The following is a 16,289-nucleotide window of genomic DNA, read 5'->3' on the forward strand; positions in this document are numbered from 1 at the left end:
TTTCTCATCTGAAATTTCAATATGACACATTTGAAACCTGTGGTTGTAATCTGAACTCATCTTAGGTCAAAGTTGTAGTTGTAGTGTAATGTTGGGGTTAAAGGCACGTGAACTATTTTAGGAAGTTAAATTCAGCGTAAACATGTACATGCACGGACAAGCCATCACATTATGACCACCGGCAGCCCAGTTCCTCAATTTGATGTGCTGTGATGACTTTGACAATGGTCAAATATAAGGGTATCTCTGACTTTCCACGGCCAAAATGTACAGGGATTGATTACTGGATGGGAGCATCACAGAAACTGCTGCTCCCAGTCTGGTCTTTGGCACTCGTTACCTCCCAAAGTTACAGAGAAATGGATCTGAAATGATTACAGGGACACAATGGCAAGTTGAAATTGTCTTTGCCTTTTAAATTCCCTAGCTCTCAGTCCAATTGAGGTTTTAGGAATGCGCTGGATAAACAAGTCCGATCTCGTCTCGCTCCTTCCAGGACAGAAGAGATCCGTTTCTAATCGCAGCGCCAGATATTACAGGTCCGCTTTCCGAAGGAGTCCGTGCCTCGATGGTCCATAACCGTTTGATGACAAAAGGGGGACCCCAGCATGTCAGGTGGATGGTCATAATGTCATAATGTTATGGCTAATAGGTGTATTTCCTAAGCTGTTATTCAGTCCCTAATTTCAGCTGGCATTTAGCGGGAGGGGTGGCTCATCCGGGACAGGTTGCCAATCAATCCATGGGCTTCATTCAGAGACATACCACTACTCACTCTCTCATCCACACCGAGACAATTTGGACTCTTTAACCCGCTGCCCAATTTCGGCCTGTGGGAACAAGAACCAAAAGATAAACTGCAGAGAACATCAGAACTCCACATGGAATGACCCAGTCAGCCACCAGATTTAAGTGGGAACCTCACAGTGATGCTGCAGTGCCAGCTGCCGCACTGCTCTCCTGCCTTAAAGTATTTTCTTCCTAATTTTTTAAAGATTATTTTACTCCCTTTTGTTTTGTACCCTCATCTATAATAAATCCATTTTTGGCACCTACTGGCACAAGATCCATTCAGCATCTCAAATCAATGCAAACAGTGCCTGTGGTTGTATGTCAAAGCAATACATTATATTTATATTATAAATACAGGACTGTTCAGAAAACTTCAGGCTAATTCCAAGCAGCTTAGTATATAGAAGTGATTTAAATGCTTTGAACTCTACACAAAGGATACTCAGAAATTTTCTGTCCATTTTCACAGCGGAGATTTTTAAAGAAAGTGACACAATTGAAGAGTAAATTACATACTTGCGAGTAAGTCTCAAGTACTAACTGTTCAAACTCTGTAACATCAAGTCCCCAACTGAAAATGATTCAGTCATTGCTCGCCTCTAGGAGGTCACAAGACGTGTCGTGAAATTCTGATCGGTCACAGACCAAGACTGCATGAAAAGCCCAGGTCAATATTTAGTTTTTCTTCTTCTGATGGTATCTTTTTTTTTTTTTTCTTTTCTGTTCAGCCAGTAACAGTCGCAGTAAAGCAGCTGTTCCTGCAGATTTTGAGCTTCAAAACTTGTAATACAGTTAAGAAAATGCAGGTGTACATCGCTGTTATGTAATGGTATGGTCAGGTCGCAGTAGAAGTCTGTGCGGGTGCATCACTGAAGCCTGGATTTACTGCAGCCAAATTAACAACACACATGCGTCGTGTGGTATTTATTTAATAGTGCACAGTTTCGAACGACAGGAGATAAAATCAACCGTAACATCATATGTGAATCTACAAGTCAAACAAAGGACAAATTATGACAATTATGTACTGCACATTACTGACTTGGATTGAGGACTATTTTCCTGCACCCACAAGCAAACCATTTAAGCTCATAAACTTATCAACTTTTCCTCGATTTTTTTTTTTCCTTCCTTAACTCATGAGCCTGAAGCTGAAACTTCCCCAGCAGAGGAGGAAATCACTGCTAGATTATTGTGTCAAATTTCAGTGCAATCCAATAAAACATATCTGCCATGAATTGCTTTAGAAATCCTCGCATTTCAATTTCTGTTGACTTTTCTTTTTGTTATTGCGGTGGTAGTGGATCGCGCTGTATCGGAGTACACTTTAATGAAAAGTTTTATTGTCTTGGAAACACAAACTTAAACCTCAGTAATGAACAACTATAGAGCTGAGTATTTAGAGTCTGAATGAAGGGAGAATAAGACAGCCGGAGAGTATCTTTCTTGGTGAAGTGACCCTTTTAAAAAGCCTCGACGGGCAGGCTTTGTTCACTGAGTTCCACAGCGGCTTTCTTTAAACAGCCTGTTCCGAGTCTATTCCGGTAAGATGCATCGAAAAAGAACTCGCAGGCAGACACAAAGTCTCACTCCGGTGTTATCACACACTGGCATTAGCCTGGCCTACATACCATTTCTAACCCAGTGACATGACATGTCAGCCCCAGCACCGTGTCTGACAGAGCTGCTACATGTGTGTGGAAACGATCACAGCCTTTTAACAGCCCATTTACACTCGCTGAACTCAGCCGATGCTCCGGGGAGAGAAAATGTTTCTGTTCCTGAGTCATCCCGCGCAGATGTATTTATGAAATTATCGGATAAACTGTCCACAGGGGGTTTCCTTCAGCGCCAGGCGCAGGAAATTATGTTAAACAAGAGTTGCGTTTACATTTAACTGGTAGAGCCCAAGGTCTGTTGATGTGGGAGTCCAGAGACATCCGACAACCAGACAGGACGAGGTGTCCCCGGCCTTGCGCACCGGGGCGGCTGATATGGATAAAATGCACCATGTCGGGGCTACGAGGGGAACCGCAGTTAGCCTTCTGGGCTTTTACAGAAGCATGAGCGGCAGCAACTTATAGTGCCCTGGGTCTCTTCAGTGCCCCATCTGGTGGGTGTCAGAGGAACAACTGTGCATGAACCCACCGCACCGGAGCCTCAGCTGATGGTTAGACTATGATTTCATTGGAGACTTTTAGCCTGTTTGAGACCAACATAGCGATAGTGGAATAAACTCAGCGGCCTCTGCAGCTCGGAAAAGAAGGTCAAAGGTTCAGAAGAAAGTCTGGACAAGATATAAAGACTATTTAAAGACAACTTTTTTTTTCCCATGAGAAGTATGAAGAATAGATTAGACTTTACTTTTATGACGACATGGGTAACACAAACAAAGTAAAAGTAATGTTTTCTGAATTATAATGTATTTTTTCAATACCTTTTGTGTGTGTTTTCATTTTTTTTTTTTTTTTTTTTTTTTAATTAAAAAGTCAATTTGAATTACCGGGTGATTCCAATCCACTTTAGATTCAAAATGTCAAATTGGCCTATCATGAGACTTAGCTTTGACAGTTTTATTGAAATAGTGAGGATATTCAAGCTTATCTGTCCAGATATGGGAATAATGAAGCAAAGGAGTATACTGAAACATGCTAATACGAATATGAATTAAGTGACTGTGACTTTCCAGCACTTCTTTAAGTTGCATTTAGACTGTATAGACAATTGACTTGATAATATTTTTGAAAAAGATGGTGGCTTCATATGTAAATATAACAAAGATGCAATCCATAAAATCATCACGCCATCAATCGATCAATCAAACCATATTGTTCTTACCTGTCTCGTTCACACTCAATCCAGGTCAAACAAAAACAAGCGTGAATGCTATTGTGCAGAGGTTTGCAAGAGATATTTTATTTTGAAAGAATTTAAATCCCACCTGCTCCATGTTTTTATTTCACATGAAAAATATGCAAAATCCTGGGTATTAACAGATTGAACTGCCTGATAAAAGATGTCTGTTACTCGTCTGTTTGTGCTTGTGGCCCGGAGGCTTTGTATCTGCTGAATATGTAAAGGAATTTGTGGTGTCAACCTTCACAGGCATCATTCTAAACATCAATTGTAGCCATAAGCTGAAAGAGACACTTTGGAGGGCCTGGTAACTTGGCGCTGGATGACATTATTGAAAATAAAGTCACGTCGACGCCTTTTTGTGAAATCCAGTCACCGTTTCAGACAACGATTTTGACAAGCGTGGTTTCACGTCGATAAAAGCAACGCGCTGTAAAATCAATAATCATCCCACTGGGTTCAGTTTCATACAGTGATGCGGTAATAGTCATTTTGGTGTCAGAAGTATGTGTTAAAAATCATCACATCAAAAACGCCGTGAAAGATGCCACCTGTTAGATATAGTCTGACCATCATGAGAGGGATGTGCATTTCAGGCCTGCATGTAGCATCACCTCATAAAACTGCATCACACAAGTAAGTTGGACTTGTATGAGACATTTTAATGTCAACATGTCAGCAGAGCAACCGTTAGGTCGAGGCCTGTGATTGGACGTGTCCGGCCCTCTGATTGGCTGCTTCAGAGCGGATACGGCGGATGTCCAGTCCGTCCCTGCGAGGGAGGTAATCAATCAATCAAGCGTATTAGTTGTCAGGCCGGGCGCCGTTCGCCTCGTCACTTAATTGATTAATAGCACAAATCTAATAATTTCAGATGACATGGAGGAAGACTGCGATTTGGCCTATTTCGGTAAGGATGTGCCACTTACACAATTGCTCTAGTAATTTGCCGGGGCGGTCGAAGCCGGCTGGTGTGTGACTGCCACAAACTTTGAGAAGCCATTTTAAGACAAAAGTTTTTTGTTTTAATCTCGAGTCTGTTAACCTCCGGTGACCGCCCCCCCCAGGGAGGCCTTTTTAAGTATCTGAAACTTGGTTATTAACACCGTCGACCCGGTGTTTGGAGACGGGGACATGTTGGCGTGCTTAGCCGCGGCTAGCCGGCCGAGTTAATTAACAGTCAGGTGCGCGAGGGGCCGCACAGCTGGGACGTGATTAAGAGTGTGCATGCGCCGAAACGTGCGCGCCCACACCCACGCACACGCCCCCCCCCCACGAGTGGGTTACCAAAATATGCAATACTTCATGTTTTGGTATCGATCCGATAGCAAGTAAATACAGGCTTAGTATCCCTGATGCTGATCATTTTCAATAATGTAGGTGGTTGCACTGGCCTATTGCTAAATCTCAATTCATTTTCATGATCTTTAAGTTTTTTAGTGATGTATCCTTTTTTTTTATGAAATAGGACAAAGTGCACGCAGAAAATACTTTATCATCAAAACAAGTTGTTTTTTTTTCACAGACAATACAACAGAAAATGATTTTTTAAGTAGTGTCCTGGAGAGGGACAACACAGGATGAGGAATGGGTCCATCACAGGGACAGAACATGTTAGATGTCTTGGAGATAAGGTCAGAGAAGCCAGACTGAGATAGTTTGGTCACGTTGAGAGGAGGGATGGTGAATTTATTGGTAGATGGATGCTCAAGTTGGAGGCAGGAGGCCCAGAGGAAGACCAAAGGGAAGATTTATGGATGTAGTGACCAAGGACATGAAATTAGTTGGTGTGAGAGAAGAGGATACAGAGAATAGGGCTAGACTTAGGAGATTGATTCGATGTGGTGACCCCTGAGTAGCTGAAAGGAAAATGAAGTTCAGAAACTATAATACAAAAAAAAATGATAGAAATATAAATTCTTCTTTCCTGGATATTTTTTCCTTAGAAATCAAGTTGCTCCAAATTATATCTCAATAATAAATATTTAGTTTTTCAAGTACAGTGTGTGTTCAGGGAATCTGTGCACTACTTCTCTGATTAAAAAAACAAACAAACCAAAAACATGAACAAACAACTGGTGAAAATATAATAAATTAAGTGTAAACAATTAAACAACCCCCAAAACCTTTAGTTAAAAAAGGAAGCCCCCCCTGGCCAGAATTAAGGTTTTGGCTACAGATTTTTGTTCAATAACAACGTTAACTTTTTCTCCATTTAATGCACTTCGCCTTTGACTTACTAACTTCCCTGCTTTTGATAAAATCCTCCCGACTGGCACTGATGTTGCAACCACTTCCAGGTATTATTCGGCAGGTTTGCTCTGTATATCGGTGCCTGTATGGTCCTTTTGTGTATGCTGGCGGTTGGACTTGAGTCACATGACGGCACAACATCAGAACACAAGAGGTGGAGGAGGAGCAAAGTGTGCCTGCTCCACGCTGAAGCAGCAACCTGGTTATCACATCTTTGACCAAACTACAGCAATGCATACAAGAGCGAAACTGTGAAAGTATCGATCTCATCATGCTGGTGCCAATTTGATACCAATACTGACTTGGTATTGACACTATTGATGCTTGGGTTGATCCACCCACCACTAGTATTCGGTTCTGCTCACCTGACGATCAAACTACGACTTGTGATACACTCGGCAATCATTTATCAACATACTTTTGACGCCAGAAATGAGGAGCGTGATGGTTAAATAATCAGTACTCAACTGATCTAATTCCATCTAATGGAATTAGATGGCAGTGTTGAATTGTGTCGGTGTATTCTTCACCAGGACCAATAACAAATATGTGGAAGATTTTCCATGGATCCACATGGATCCCCTCCATTTACATCATGTGACTCCAATTTCTGATCCTGTATTAGTCACATTAAGATCAAATGTAATGTTCACACTCTTGATTCCAAAGTGCTCGTGATGTTAGAAAACAGGCATTCAAGAGGTAGGATTTGATAAAATGATTCAAATCGAGGCAAGGTCTTCTGACCAACATGGCCTCATCTTGCTGCAATAGATAAAATCACAACATTCTCTCAAAGAGCACATCTCAAAACTGTTTGTTTAGCTTGTGAATAGAAATGTCGAAAGTATGACTTTGTGTTTTTAGAGTGCTCAAGAGAGAATTTCATGACATCCAGCAAAAAGCAGAAACGCAATTTTCATCATTACTTAAAAATGTATATATTGTTGATGACAACTCTTCAAGAAATTGTTCTAAAAGGATAAAATCTGGACATTTGATATTGAAAAGCTCAAGGGTCCTCTACACAGTGACACAGTATTTTCAGGCCTTTAAATTTGTGTGACTTGCAATTACATGAGTGTACAATGCAAATGTTTACTGCTACCCTTAAAGATGCACAGTAATTATTTTGTCTTGATGCATGTTCCAGGAGCCAGATCCCATTTTTATGTTGTTGGGGGGTTTGAAATATAAAATACACATATCAAACCTCACCTATCATCAAAAATCTTTGTGAAAATTAAACCCTCTCACTTCACATTGTTTTAGACTGTCCAAGCCTCCTGTGTGAAGAGCTGCAGGATTTGGAGACCAAACGAAAACAAGGGAGGAAAGGAGAGGAGGAGGAAGAGTCCAGTCAGGGGGAAGATGAATATGCTGGAATGGACCCAGAAGAGAAGAAGGAGGAAGAGAAAGTTGAGCCAGAAAAGGACTGTTATGCTACAAGAGGAAAAGAGGAGGAGCAGGTGCAGGCAAAGAACATGCAGGAGGTGCAGATGGGTAACACAAAAAAGAAAAACACCATAGAAATCATTGTGAATAACCTAGAGGAGGAAGAACAATATGACGAGTGTAAGAAAAGTAAAAAACGGCGAGGCAAGAAACTAAACGATCATGTAAGAAAAAGGCGAGCTCAAAGAGTAGCCAAAGACAAATGTGAGGAGGAGATGAGGAGTCAGGTTCCCGATACCATGAACCCAGAGGAGAGCTTGGCTCTGTCAGAGCCTGTTGGACTGATGAACAGCAGTGAGCTGTCTGACCCGGTCTACATAGGCAGTGGAGTAACGGACCTGTTCGGCCCCCCAGCCCCTGTCCCCCTAATTTACCCTTCACAGCCCCCGGTCCTCATCCAGCCTGCACCTCCTCAACCACGGGGGACAAAAAGGCCTCCTAGCCCACTTTTACCTCACAATCTGTCTCTGCAGGGCTCACAGCCACTTGAGGTAAGATTACACACCATTCTCAACAACTTTGCTAATTTTCATGATGAGGTGACAGTATGCTACATGTTGTTGTGTTTCTGTCCTTGACATTGCATACTGATACCTTGCATGTTTATCTAATTTTATTTCTGCAGGCTCTTAAAAAATACCTGCTGCCCAAGAACAGACACATACACTCTCACACACACTGTAAAGGGGGTTTCCTCGTCCTTCTTCGTACCTACATTTTTAATTTGTGAAGAAGAAAAATATATACGAAAGGCAAAGGTTAAAAGATGCATACAGTATGGCAGCAGTTCTAATTTTTGAAAGATATGGAAATATTGCTACATTGGTTGTAGTAAGATGTGTTTTCTTGCACTGGAAATACCTTCAGTGAGTGAAAGTGAAGCCTTACCATATCTACAAAAAATGGTCTTGTTTTTTGTTACAAATAGAGTACCTTTTGTATGCAAGGTGGAAAATAATTATTAATGTCAAGAAAATTGTTAGAAGAGATACAGCTGTGAAACAAAACAAGTTTATCGCTTAACTTAGTGACTATTTGATCAAACAAGTTCCAACAGCTGTATTGTCAAAAAGGTTTATCCCTAATTTCAGACAGTCCAGTCTCTCTGTAGTGTGCAGTTTGGGGCTGACAGCAGCATTATCATCAATGTTCTTGTTTCAAACCAGAACCGCCATGGCATTTCTCTTTAGTGCCGCAGAAGTGAATTGACCCACCACTTCACTATAAATATAGCACAACCCCCCCTCTTGTAATGCATGAAAATAGATTTTAATTGAACAGATCATGAAGGACAGGAAGTTGGATCATGATGTATCTGATAGATTAGTAAAGCACTATGTGCAATCTCATAATATGATTCTTATAATTAGATTAGTGCTATATCATACCTTTAAGCGTACAATTATGAATGAAGTAACAGGTCTTTTTTTCAATACAACAATTACAATTTAATCTGAAAAATAGAAACCCTTCAAATCTATGCTTTGTAGAATGCTTGTATAGAACAAATTGTAAGTACATTGATTGCTTGTTGATGCGTTCACACACAGATTTATCACCTGGTCGCGTTGCTCTTGTGCTGTTTTAGCTGCCTGGCAGGCCAGTGTGAGACATGTGCCACTTCTCTGACACTCCCAGTGGAGTATGGGAGTACTGCGCTGATGGAAGGCCAAATTGGAGTAACTGCTTAAACTAGGGGCTCTTGTTTTACTTGTTTCATTCCAAATAATTCCATAATTTTGTTTGGATGTAAAATATGATTATATTTATATATCTTGATTTTAAACATTATGATAGCCTAATCCCACTGTAGCATTTTCAGGTTCGTGAAACATAAAATCAGTGCAACAATACACTACAATGTGGCAACAAGGCAAGACTAACTTTTCTGATACAACTTTTGAACATTTTGAAACAAGATTAAATATGTTCACATTTGCATAGTTATATATTGAATTGACTCTTGTTGTTGGTAGATGGAAATAACCCAGGTCTACTCGACAAGACGCTCCATCCGCTACAGCACTCGAGGACGGGGTCGTGCCCTCAGCTTTCCTCTGCTTCCAGGATTAGAGACGGTGGACAGCTGCCTGCTGCCATCAGCTCCTAAGAAGAAAACACGAACACTATACAGCACTGGTTTGAGAAATGGCTTTTTGTCTAGGTGTTTTCATGATTGACCAATATGCTCACAATCAACTTGGTTTGTGTTGTTGTATATGTGTGCAGATCAATTGGAACACTTAGAGGCCTTGTTTCAGGAGGACCATTATCCAGATGCAGATAAGAGGAAGGTTATTGCTGCATCAGTTGGTGTTACACCTCAAAGGATCATGGTGAGACAGCCACCATCCCCATTTAACTCTTGGAACAATGTCATATTATTACAATGCCCTGTCTGGAAGTAAAACTTAACTTAGTGCAAAAAAACTTGACAAACTCTTCCTAATTGATTTTAATATCTCTTGTCTTATTTCTGTGTCCTTTAATTTTACCAACCTCTCTTGATCAGCTTTTGCCTGCTTCCTTTCTTATATTTTATGTGCCAGGTGTGGTTTCAAAACCGCCGAGCTAAGTGGAGGAAAGTGGAGCGTTTGGTCACAGGTAAAGTTGAACACTGGCAGAATAAGACTGGATGGAGTAACAGTCCCCCACGCCATCATATCAATCCTGCAATGTCCAATGTTACAGCCCAAAGGTCAGTTGCCCCTTCTATCACAATTTGTTGTAGCTTTTCTCTTGAATATTGTAAAAAAAAAAACAAAAAAAAACGAGTGACATATAAATTGCATTTGATGAATCACAGTAACTCTTTCAAGTTGTTGTTTGCTTCATCTTGAATTCCAGTAAGGTAGCTCCACCTTTTTCGGGCCACATTCCCAACATGGTGCCCCACCTTGAGCCTGCAGCCCCTTCTTTTTCTTCCCTGTCTGCTCTAACCCCACCCTCCTACAGCAACCTGCTGGCCACCCTTAACAGTCCAGGTGCTTCAATCAAGTCACAATCAGTGTACTGCTCACAATGTATGATGAGCTGTTGGATGGCATGATTAACATCAATGTTTTAGCTAATTATTTGGAAGTAATTCATTTTTTTGAGTTAATTTACACTTACACCTTTTAAAGCTGTGTTCATGTAAAAAAAAGTTAAACATTTTTGAGGTTGTAGTGCTTATTGTGGGAATCAGAGAAAACTTTATCATCATACAATTTTACCAATAATCATGAAATTGTGCCCAGCATTTCCTCTTTGAAATACTTTAAAGGATAAAACTATACAGTGGTTGTATTGCCAGGGCGAAGGGCCTTGTTTATTATTAATAAGCCACCGCACTGAATCACTAATTTTTGCCCTTTAACTATAAGGTCAGAACAGAGTGAGAGAGGGGGGTCATCACCAGCCCGAGATACACCCCCGTCCCCTGCACAGCCCTCCCCCACTGAGGCGAGCTAGTCTCCCCCTCATGACAACCTATAATTCTAATGTGCCGCTTCTCAATACTGCTGCCCATACCCCACCCCTTTTACTGGATATTCTGGAGGGCAATTCCTCCTTGGCCCACCGTGAGAGTCATCCTCTTCAGACTGACACCAGGTCAGTTCAGCACACAGCAGATTGTGAAACGAGTGCATGAAGATAAAATAGGAATAAAAACAACAAGTTATATATTGTTTTTGAGAAAGTAGTTTGGTGGAAGATACTCTAAAATATTACTGTTATCTGTTAGATTCAACTGTTACAACTATACGTAGGTAGTTAGTTGGAAGTACATGAATACAAATTCATTCTTTTAAAGATACCTGTGTAGATTTATTGTACAAGGAAATCGTACAGACTTATGACAATGAACACTGCCATCTTTGAATCTTTAGATGTTTACCGGGCAGGTACAGCAGTGGTAAATTTGATCATACAAAAATTATATGCAGTTTTATGTATGTCCTTCAGACAAATTCTTCATTGTTTTGTCCTCAGTTCTTTGTTTGAATTTGGGGAGAAGCTGGACTACATGATGTTTAGCCAGCAGAACAACACCCTTTCTTACCAGCTCCAGACCTCCTATCCAGTCAGCCAGCAACAACCGCAGGCACCACTAGCCCGCATGTCCTACCTTACTCCCTCCCCCTATCTCACTCCCAACCCTCCAGATTCAAACCCTATGTCCTACATGACTTTTGGCCCTGGAGGAAACTCCTCTGGTATGGTCACCTACTCCACTGGAGGGCATGCCTATGTCCAGTCTCAAGGCGCAGGACAAATTGTACTGCACTCCACAGGCCACCATGGTGAGTCACTGAGAGGGGACAGAGGCAGATGGTAGTGAGGTGTATTTTTTTATATTGCAGCAGATGTCCATTTAGATTTTTCCTTTTAAGGATATCTTCAATGCCCTGGAACAAATAAAAATCTGTTTCATAGTTTATAAAAATGTACCTTTTTCGCTCAAATTGTCTGAGATTAGTTTTTTGTCATATGTCCCTTCTGCCAATATTGGTGTCTCCAAAGGATTATATGTGTTTACTTGATAACCATCCAATATTCTAGCAGTTGCTAAGGTTCTAAGGTAAAACAGTGAGAAGTTTGTTGTTGTTGTTTGAAAGAGTAACTCCTCAGTTTGACTTAGTTTTCCCCTGTCATGCTTTCCAATTGCACTCTGTCCCTGCCAGCTTTCTGGTCTATTATACCTTAAAATCAAAATATTGGGGATGCAAACTTACTCTTACAGCTGATTTAATCGCAGCAACAAAGAGGAAGTCCTTGCAGTGCATGTGCAGAGAGCAGTGAGACGATCCAGGTTTCCTCTGGGTGCCTTACCTACAGCACTATGCTTGAAGTGCATTCATTGAAATTGATGAAATGGTCAGACACCACTGCCACCCGGGTTTTCTGTATTCACACAGTTGTTTGATATTGTGTGCATTTCTATCCAGGTGTCAACACAGGATTCCAGTCATATCCATGGGGGAACATGTACAGTCAGCCAAACATGCACCAGCGTAGTGTGTGTCCACCAAATTATACTACCAACTTTGGGACAGCTCAAGACCTTCAACCATCCTCCTCCACCAACTTGCAGCCCCCACCTACATTCTTCCAGGGAGGGGACCACTTAGCAGCGCATCCAAATATACAGTATTCATCATCACACACCCCGACACACTCCATCACAACAGTCCTCCCACCTGTATCCACTCTGCGGCCATCTCGCCTCAGAGTGGAGAACACTCCAACCAAGATTGCTTCACTGCTGCCCTCGCAAGTCAGCCCTGCTTCTCTTCAAAGCCCATCAGCCCCCTCTTGTGTCAAGATGGAGCATGACAGCCCTCGAGAGATTCACAGCCACTTCCACTGTGATTTCTCTCCAATATTTTTTTGACATTGTTTGTGTGTGCTATTGTGTGCACTTGTTGTTTCTTTGTAATAATCAATATTTTCTACTATTACAGTGGTTGTCAGCTCTAGGAGATAGTGAAGTCAACATTCTTTGTTTGGCATTTAACGTAGCTGTAATGATTGACAATTGCTGTCATGTTATATATATATATATGTGTATATATAAACCGAGAGTTTATAGATTTTTTTCGTTCTTCTGTGGAGTGTTTTTATCCAGTCAAAAGGGTCTCCATACCATCGGGTTTGTAGAGTTAGTGGTGTAACTTCTGGAACTTGTCTGGACTGGAGACTGGAGAAGAACTCACAGAAAAACACCTCCTCTTGAACAGTTACATCTCAGAAAGTGCTGTCTCCAAGATCATAGGACTGTGCATTTTATTCGTTAGTCGTCAGCCTCAGTCTTGATTTCTTTTGTTTTTTTATTCAACTGAAGTAATCTACCTTAATTTAAAGTTATTTCCTTTAAAACAGAGCAGGAAGTAAGTCTTGTAAAATTTGCCTGCTCTTTCAAGGACTATTGAATATCAAGGTTGTCCTGATGAATGTGGATGTGTATACACACTTACACACTCTCAAATGACATCAGAATACACCTAAGACACCTCCGCATTTTATGGGATATATCATTATGGTCACAGATAAGCTTGTGTCTTGAATATTTGCCTGTGATATTTGCTGATTTGATCATTAGTCAATTAGACCGTGTACTGTTCTAGATGTATTGCAATAATAGTTGTGCTCCACTTTGGCATCAGGGCATATATGCACATTCACAAATCATGTATAAGAGAGGAAGCATAAGAGATAAATGGCAGAAGTAAAATTAAAATAAAACTTTTAATTTTAATTTTTCTTAAATGCCAAATTACTCAGAGTAAGTGGAGTACCAAAAAAGAACACACTGTAGATTTACTTAGTTTGTTGAACTACTTAGGATAAAGTTATTGTGGATAAGGTACTTTTTGTCCTTTCAACTTGTGTAAAAAATAGTGTTTAGTATGCTCACAGAGGTCGTCTGTACTTATTAAATTCAAATATTGTATACTACCCCCCAGGTCTGCCAGCTGGCCACTAGAGGGTGGTGTTTTGTTGCAAGTAGCGATCTACAGTACTTTACAGGAGCATCCGTCCATGAAGAGGACATGTGGCGAATTGTGATCAAGTGGTTGGGGCTAAGGGCAGGCATGAGCCAAGGAAAGAGGTATCCCAGACAATCACTGATTCATCCTGAATTCCTTATCTGTTTTGCCATCTGCTGGGTTCACACACTGCGTTTTCTGCTACTTGGTCTTAGTATGCATATCAGTTGAAAGGGCTTGAGGAATCAAAATCTTTGATGAAGCTCAGACTCATTTGACCTGCAGAACAGGCCAGACATGTCTTTTAAGTCTCAGTGATGAAAGTGGAATCAAAAAGTTTTTGTTTTAACTCTAGTTAATATTCTTGAAGCCTGGATGATGTGGGAGTAAGAGAAGAGCTGTTTGATGATAGTGAGGGGGAGGTGGCAGGGACCAGGGGAGCAGATAAAGGAGGAAGAAGCTCGTGTGTTGGTCTGGAAACAAGGGAGGTGAGCTGAGATGAGCTGTTGCTATGGGAGGAAAAGAGGATGATGGGTGGGCTCAGCCAGGAGGCGTGGGAGGCCAGAGAAGATGGGGATGAACGAGGAGTGTGTTTGTAGCACGGGGGGCTGTGAGATGAACAGAACTGTTGGTTATGTAACCATTGCATTTGGATTTTTAATGAACCTCTCTCTTCCTGCTAACTGGCTTCTGAGCTGTTACTGTTGGCAGGAGGAGCGCAACATAAACATACAAACTTCATTTGCAGCTAGGAAATTTCTCAAACTGTCTCTTGCAGACTGAGACACACACTGGACTTTCATTTCGGGAATGAAACCCTATGTGTGAGAGTGCCATTCAATCCCACTTTTAACAGTCTCAAGTTTGGTTTACAAAGTTATACTGTGTCTGCCTCTTGTTACAGTTCATGTGTCAGAATGAGTGGTTTAACATTTGTTCATATTCATGTGTCAGAGAGCTTGTTTGTGTGTGTGTGTGTGTGTGGAGGGTTTCATGTTGGTTCAGGTTTGTAATTAATTTTTCCAGGACTTCCCTGGTGTGAACAGAGACTGCTCTGAAGGAGGGCCTGAATGCATGCATGCATGCATGTATGTATGCATGTGTGTGTGCGTGTGTGTGTGTGTGTGTGTGTGTGTGTGTGTGTGTGTGTGTGTGTGTGTGTGTGTGTGTGTGTGTGTGTGTACACTGGTTTATGTATATCTGAGAGTGTGTGCATGTGAGTGAGCACAGGTATGGGATGCTTCAGTCCACCGGATCCCACTGAGTCAATATTTACTCAGTATTCTGAGATTTGAAGAAAGAGAACTTGTTTTAATATTTATGGATGTGGTTAAACACGAGATCCTCACAGTCTTTCCAAATGTACTGTCAGTATGCATACACACACGCACGCACACACACACACAGAAAACCCTGGACACAGAGTCTGTTGATATTACTGGATAGTGTTTATTGATATAACTGATTGAAAGTAATAATGTTAGTTGTGAGACAAAGCTGAGACATAGTGTAGAGTTCCTCCAGGATCCTGACTCTTTAATTATTACAGGGTGTTTATATCTGATTTAGGAGATACAACATACACATCTGTATTGTGATTGAAAGGGGAGCGAACATGAGGGAAAACAATGCCAAATACATTTATAAATTCAAATATTGTGTAATGAACAGCAGATGCTCCCAATTTTTAGTTAAACATCTAGCGGTGTTTACAGTCAGTACATTCACTGTCGTGCTATTTGAATGTAGTCCAGTATAAATGCCTAATGGGATGCAGTGTGGCTGAGAAGGAAGACTGTGTATTTTGGGTTCATTTACTCTTTGGGTCTGGCACTACCATTGTGTTTTATAAGCTCCAGATAGAATTCCCCAGTGTGGTTGGACTGTTGGCTGTGAAAAAGGATTTACCAGAACATTTTCTTTTTTTCGGTAATAGCGAAAAAACACATTCTTTACCTTTATTTAACATTCTATTTTGGCATTGGAATTAGAATGAAATAAGGGCAATTGAAACTGGAAAATAAATTAGTTGAACTTAAGATTTTATGTTTTGTTAGATTTGGTGTTGATCACTGAGGTTATGTCATAATCTCTTGTGAGGAAACTGGCCCAAGGAACTTTCCCAACATCCTTCTGCTGCCGTCACAGTTACAACTTTGGGAGCCTCCTATAGCCTAATGCTAATAAGCCCAATTGTTTGTGTAGGTGTTCCATGTTAGCACTTTTGTAATGCACTTACATGTTTGGTATTTTGGCATTATGGAGGGCAGAATGTGGAGGCATCATAAACCCAACTGTTTGCAATGTGAATTACACCCAAGGTTTTCCTGTGTGCCGTGCAGTTCTCTATTAGAAAGCGTTATGCTGAGCAGTAATCCTTTACTCTGGCTGTCCATGGGTTGCCTGAGCATTGCCACCATATCTTCACCCACATCTGGTCAAACTTTTGTCTACCTCTCT

At 41.1% G+C, this 16,289-nt stretch overlaps 2 protein-coding genes across 2 annotated transcripts; both read left to right on the top strand.

Annotated features, from left to right (window-relative positions):
* Positions 1–4,527: 4,527 nt before the first annotated feature.
* nobox (NOBOX oogenesis homeobox) lies at positions 4,528–10,133 on the top strand (the record flags this gene model as incomplete). Its single annotated transcript, XM_086177591.1, has 6 exons — positions 4,528–4,558; positions 7,174–7,370; positions 7,455–7,847; positions 9,333–9,495; positions 9,586–9,692; positions 9,906–10,133. Coding segments are annotated over exons 1-6 (1,119 nt in total), but the record flags the coding sequence as incomplete, so codon positions are not given.
* Positions 10,134–10,173: 40 nt separating this feature from the next.
* On the top strand, positions 10,174–12,733 carry LOC147216299 (uncharacterized). Its single transcript, XM_086178220.1, has 4 exons — positions 10,174–10,340; positions 10,722–10,950; positions 11,332–11,642; positions 12,288–12,733. Exons 1-4 carry the CDS (start codon positions 10,241–10,243, stop codon positions 12,731–12,733), a joined length of 1,086 nt encoding a protein of 361 aa, XP_086034346.1. The 5' UTR covers positions 10,174–10,240.
* The last annotated feature ends 3,556 nt before the right edge of the window (positions 12,734–16,289 follow it).

The sequence above is a fragment of the Fistularia commersonii genome, chromosome 30 (assembly GCF_037954325.1).
Source record: "Fistularia commersonii isolate RoL2024-O1a breed Wild chromosome 30, RoL_Fcom_v1.0, whole genome shotgun sequence".
Taxonomy (NCBI): domain Eukaryota; kingdom Metazoa; phylum Chordata; class Actinopteri; order Syngnathiformes; family Fistulariidae; genus Fistularia; species Fistularia commersonii.

What these genes read in the sequence shown, in the direction of transcription:
- LOC147216299 (XM_086178220.1), top strand. Translation starts at nt 10,241, where the DNA reads ATGGTGCCCCACCTTGAGCCTGCAGCCCCTTCTTTTTCTTCCCTGTCT. An exon ending in GGCCACCCTTAACAGTCCAG is followed by an intron (nt 10,341 to 10,721) that starts GTGCTTCAATCA and finishes TTTAACTATAAG; the next exon opens with GTCAGAACAGAGTGAGAGAG. An exon ending in GCACTCCACAGGCCACCATG is followed by an intron (nt 11,643 to 12,287) that starts GTGAGTCACTGA and finishes ATTTCTATCCAG; the next exon opens with GTGTCAACACAGGATTCCAG.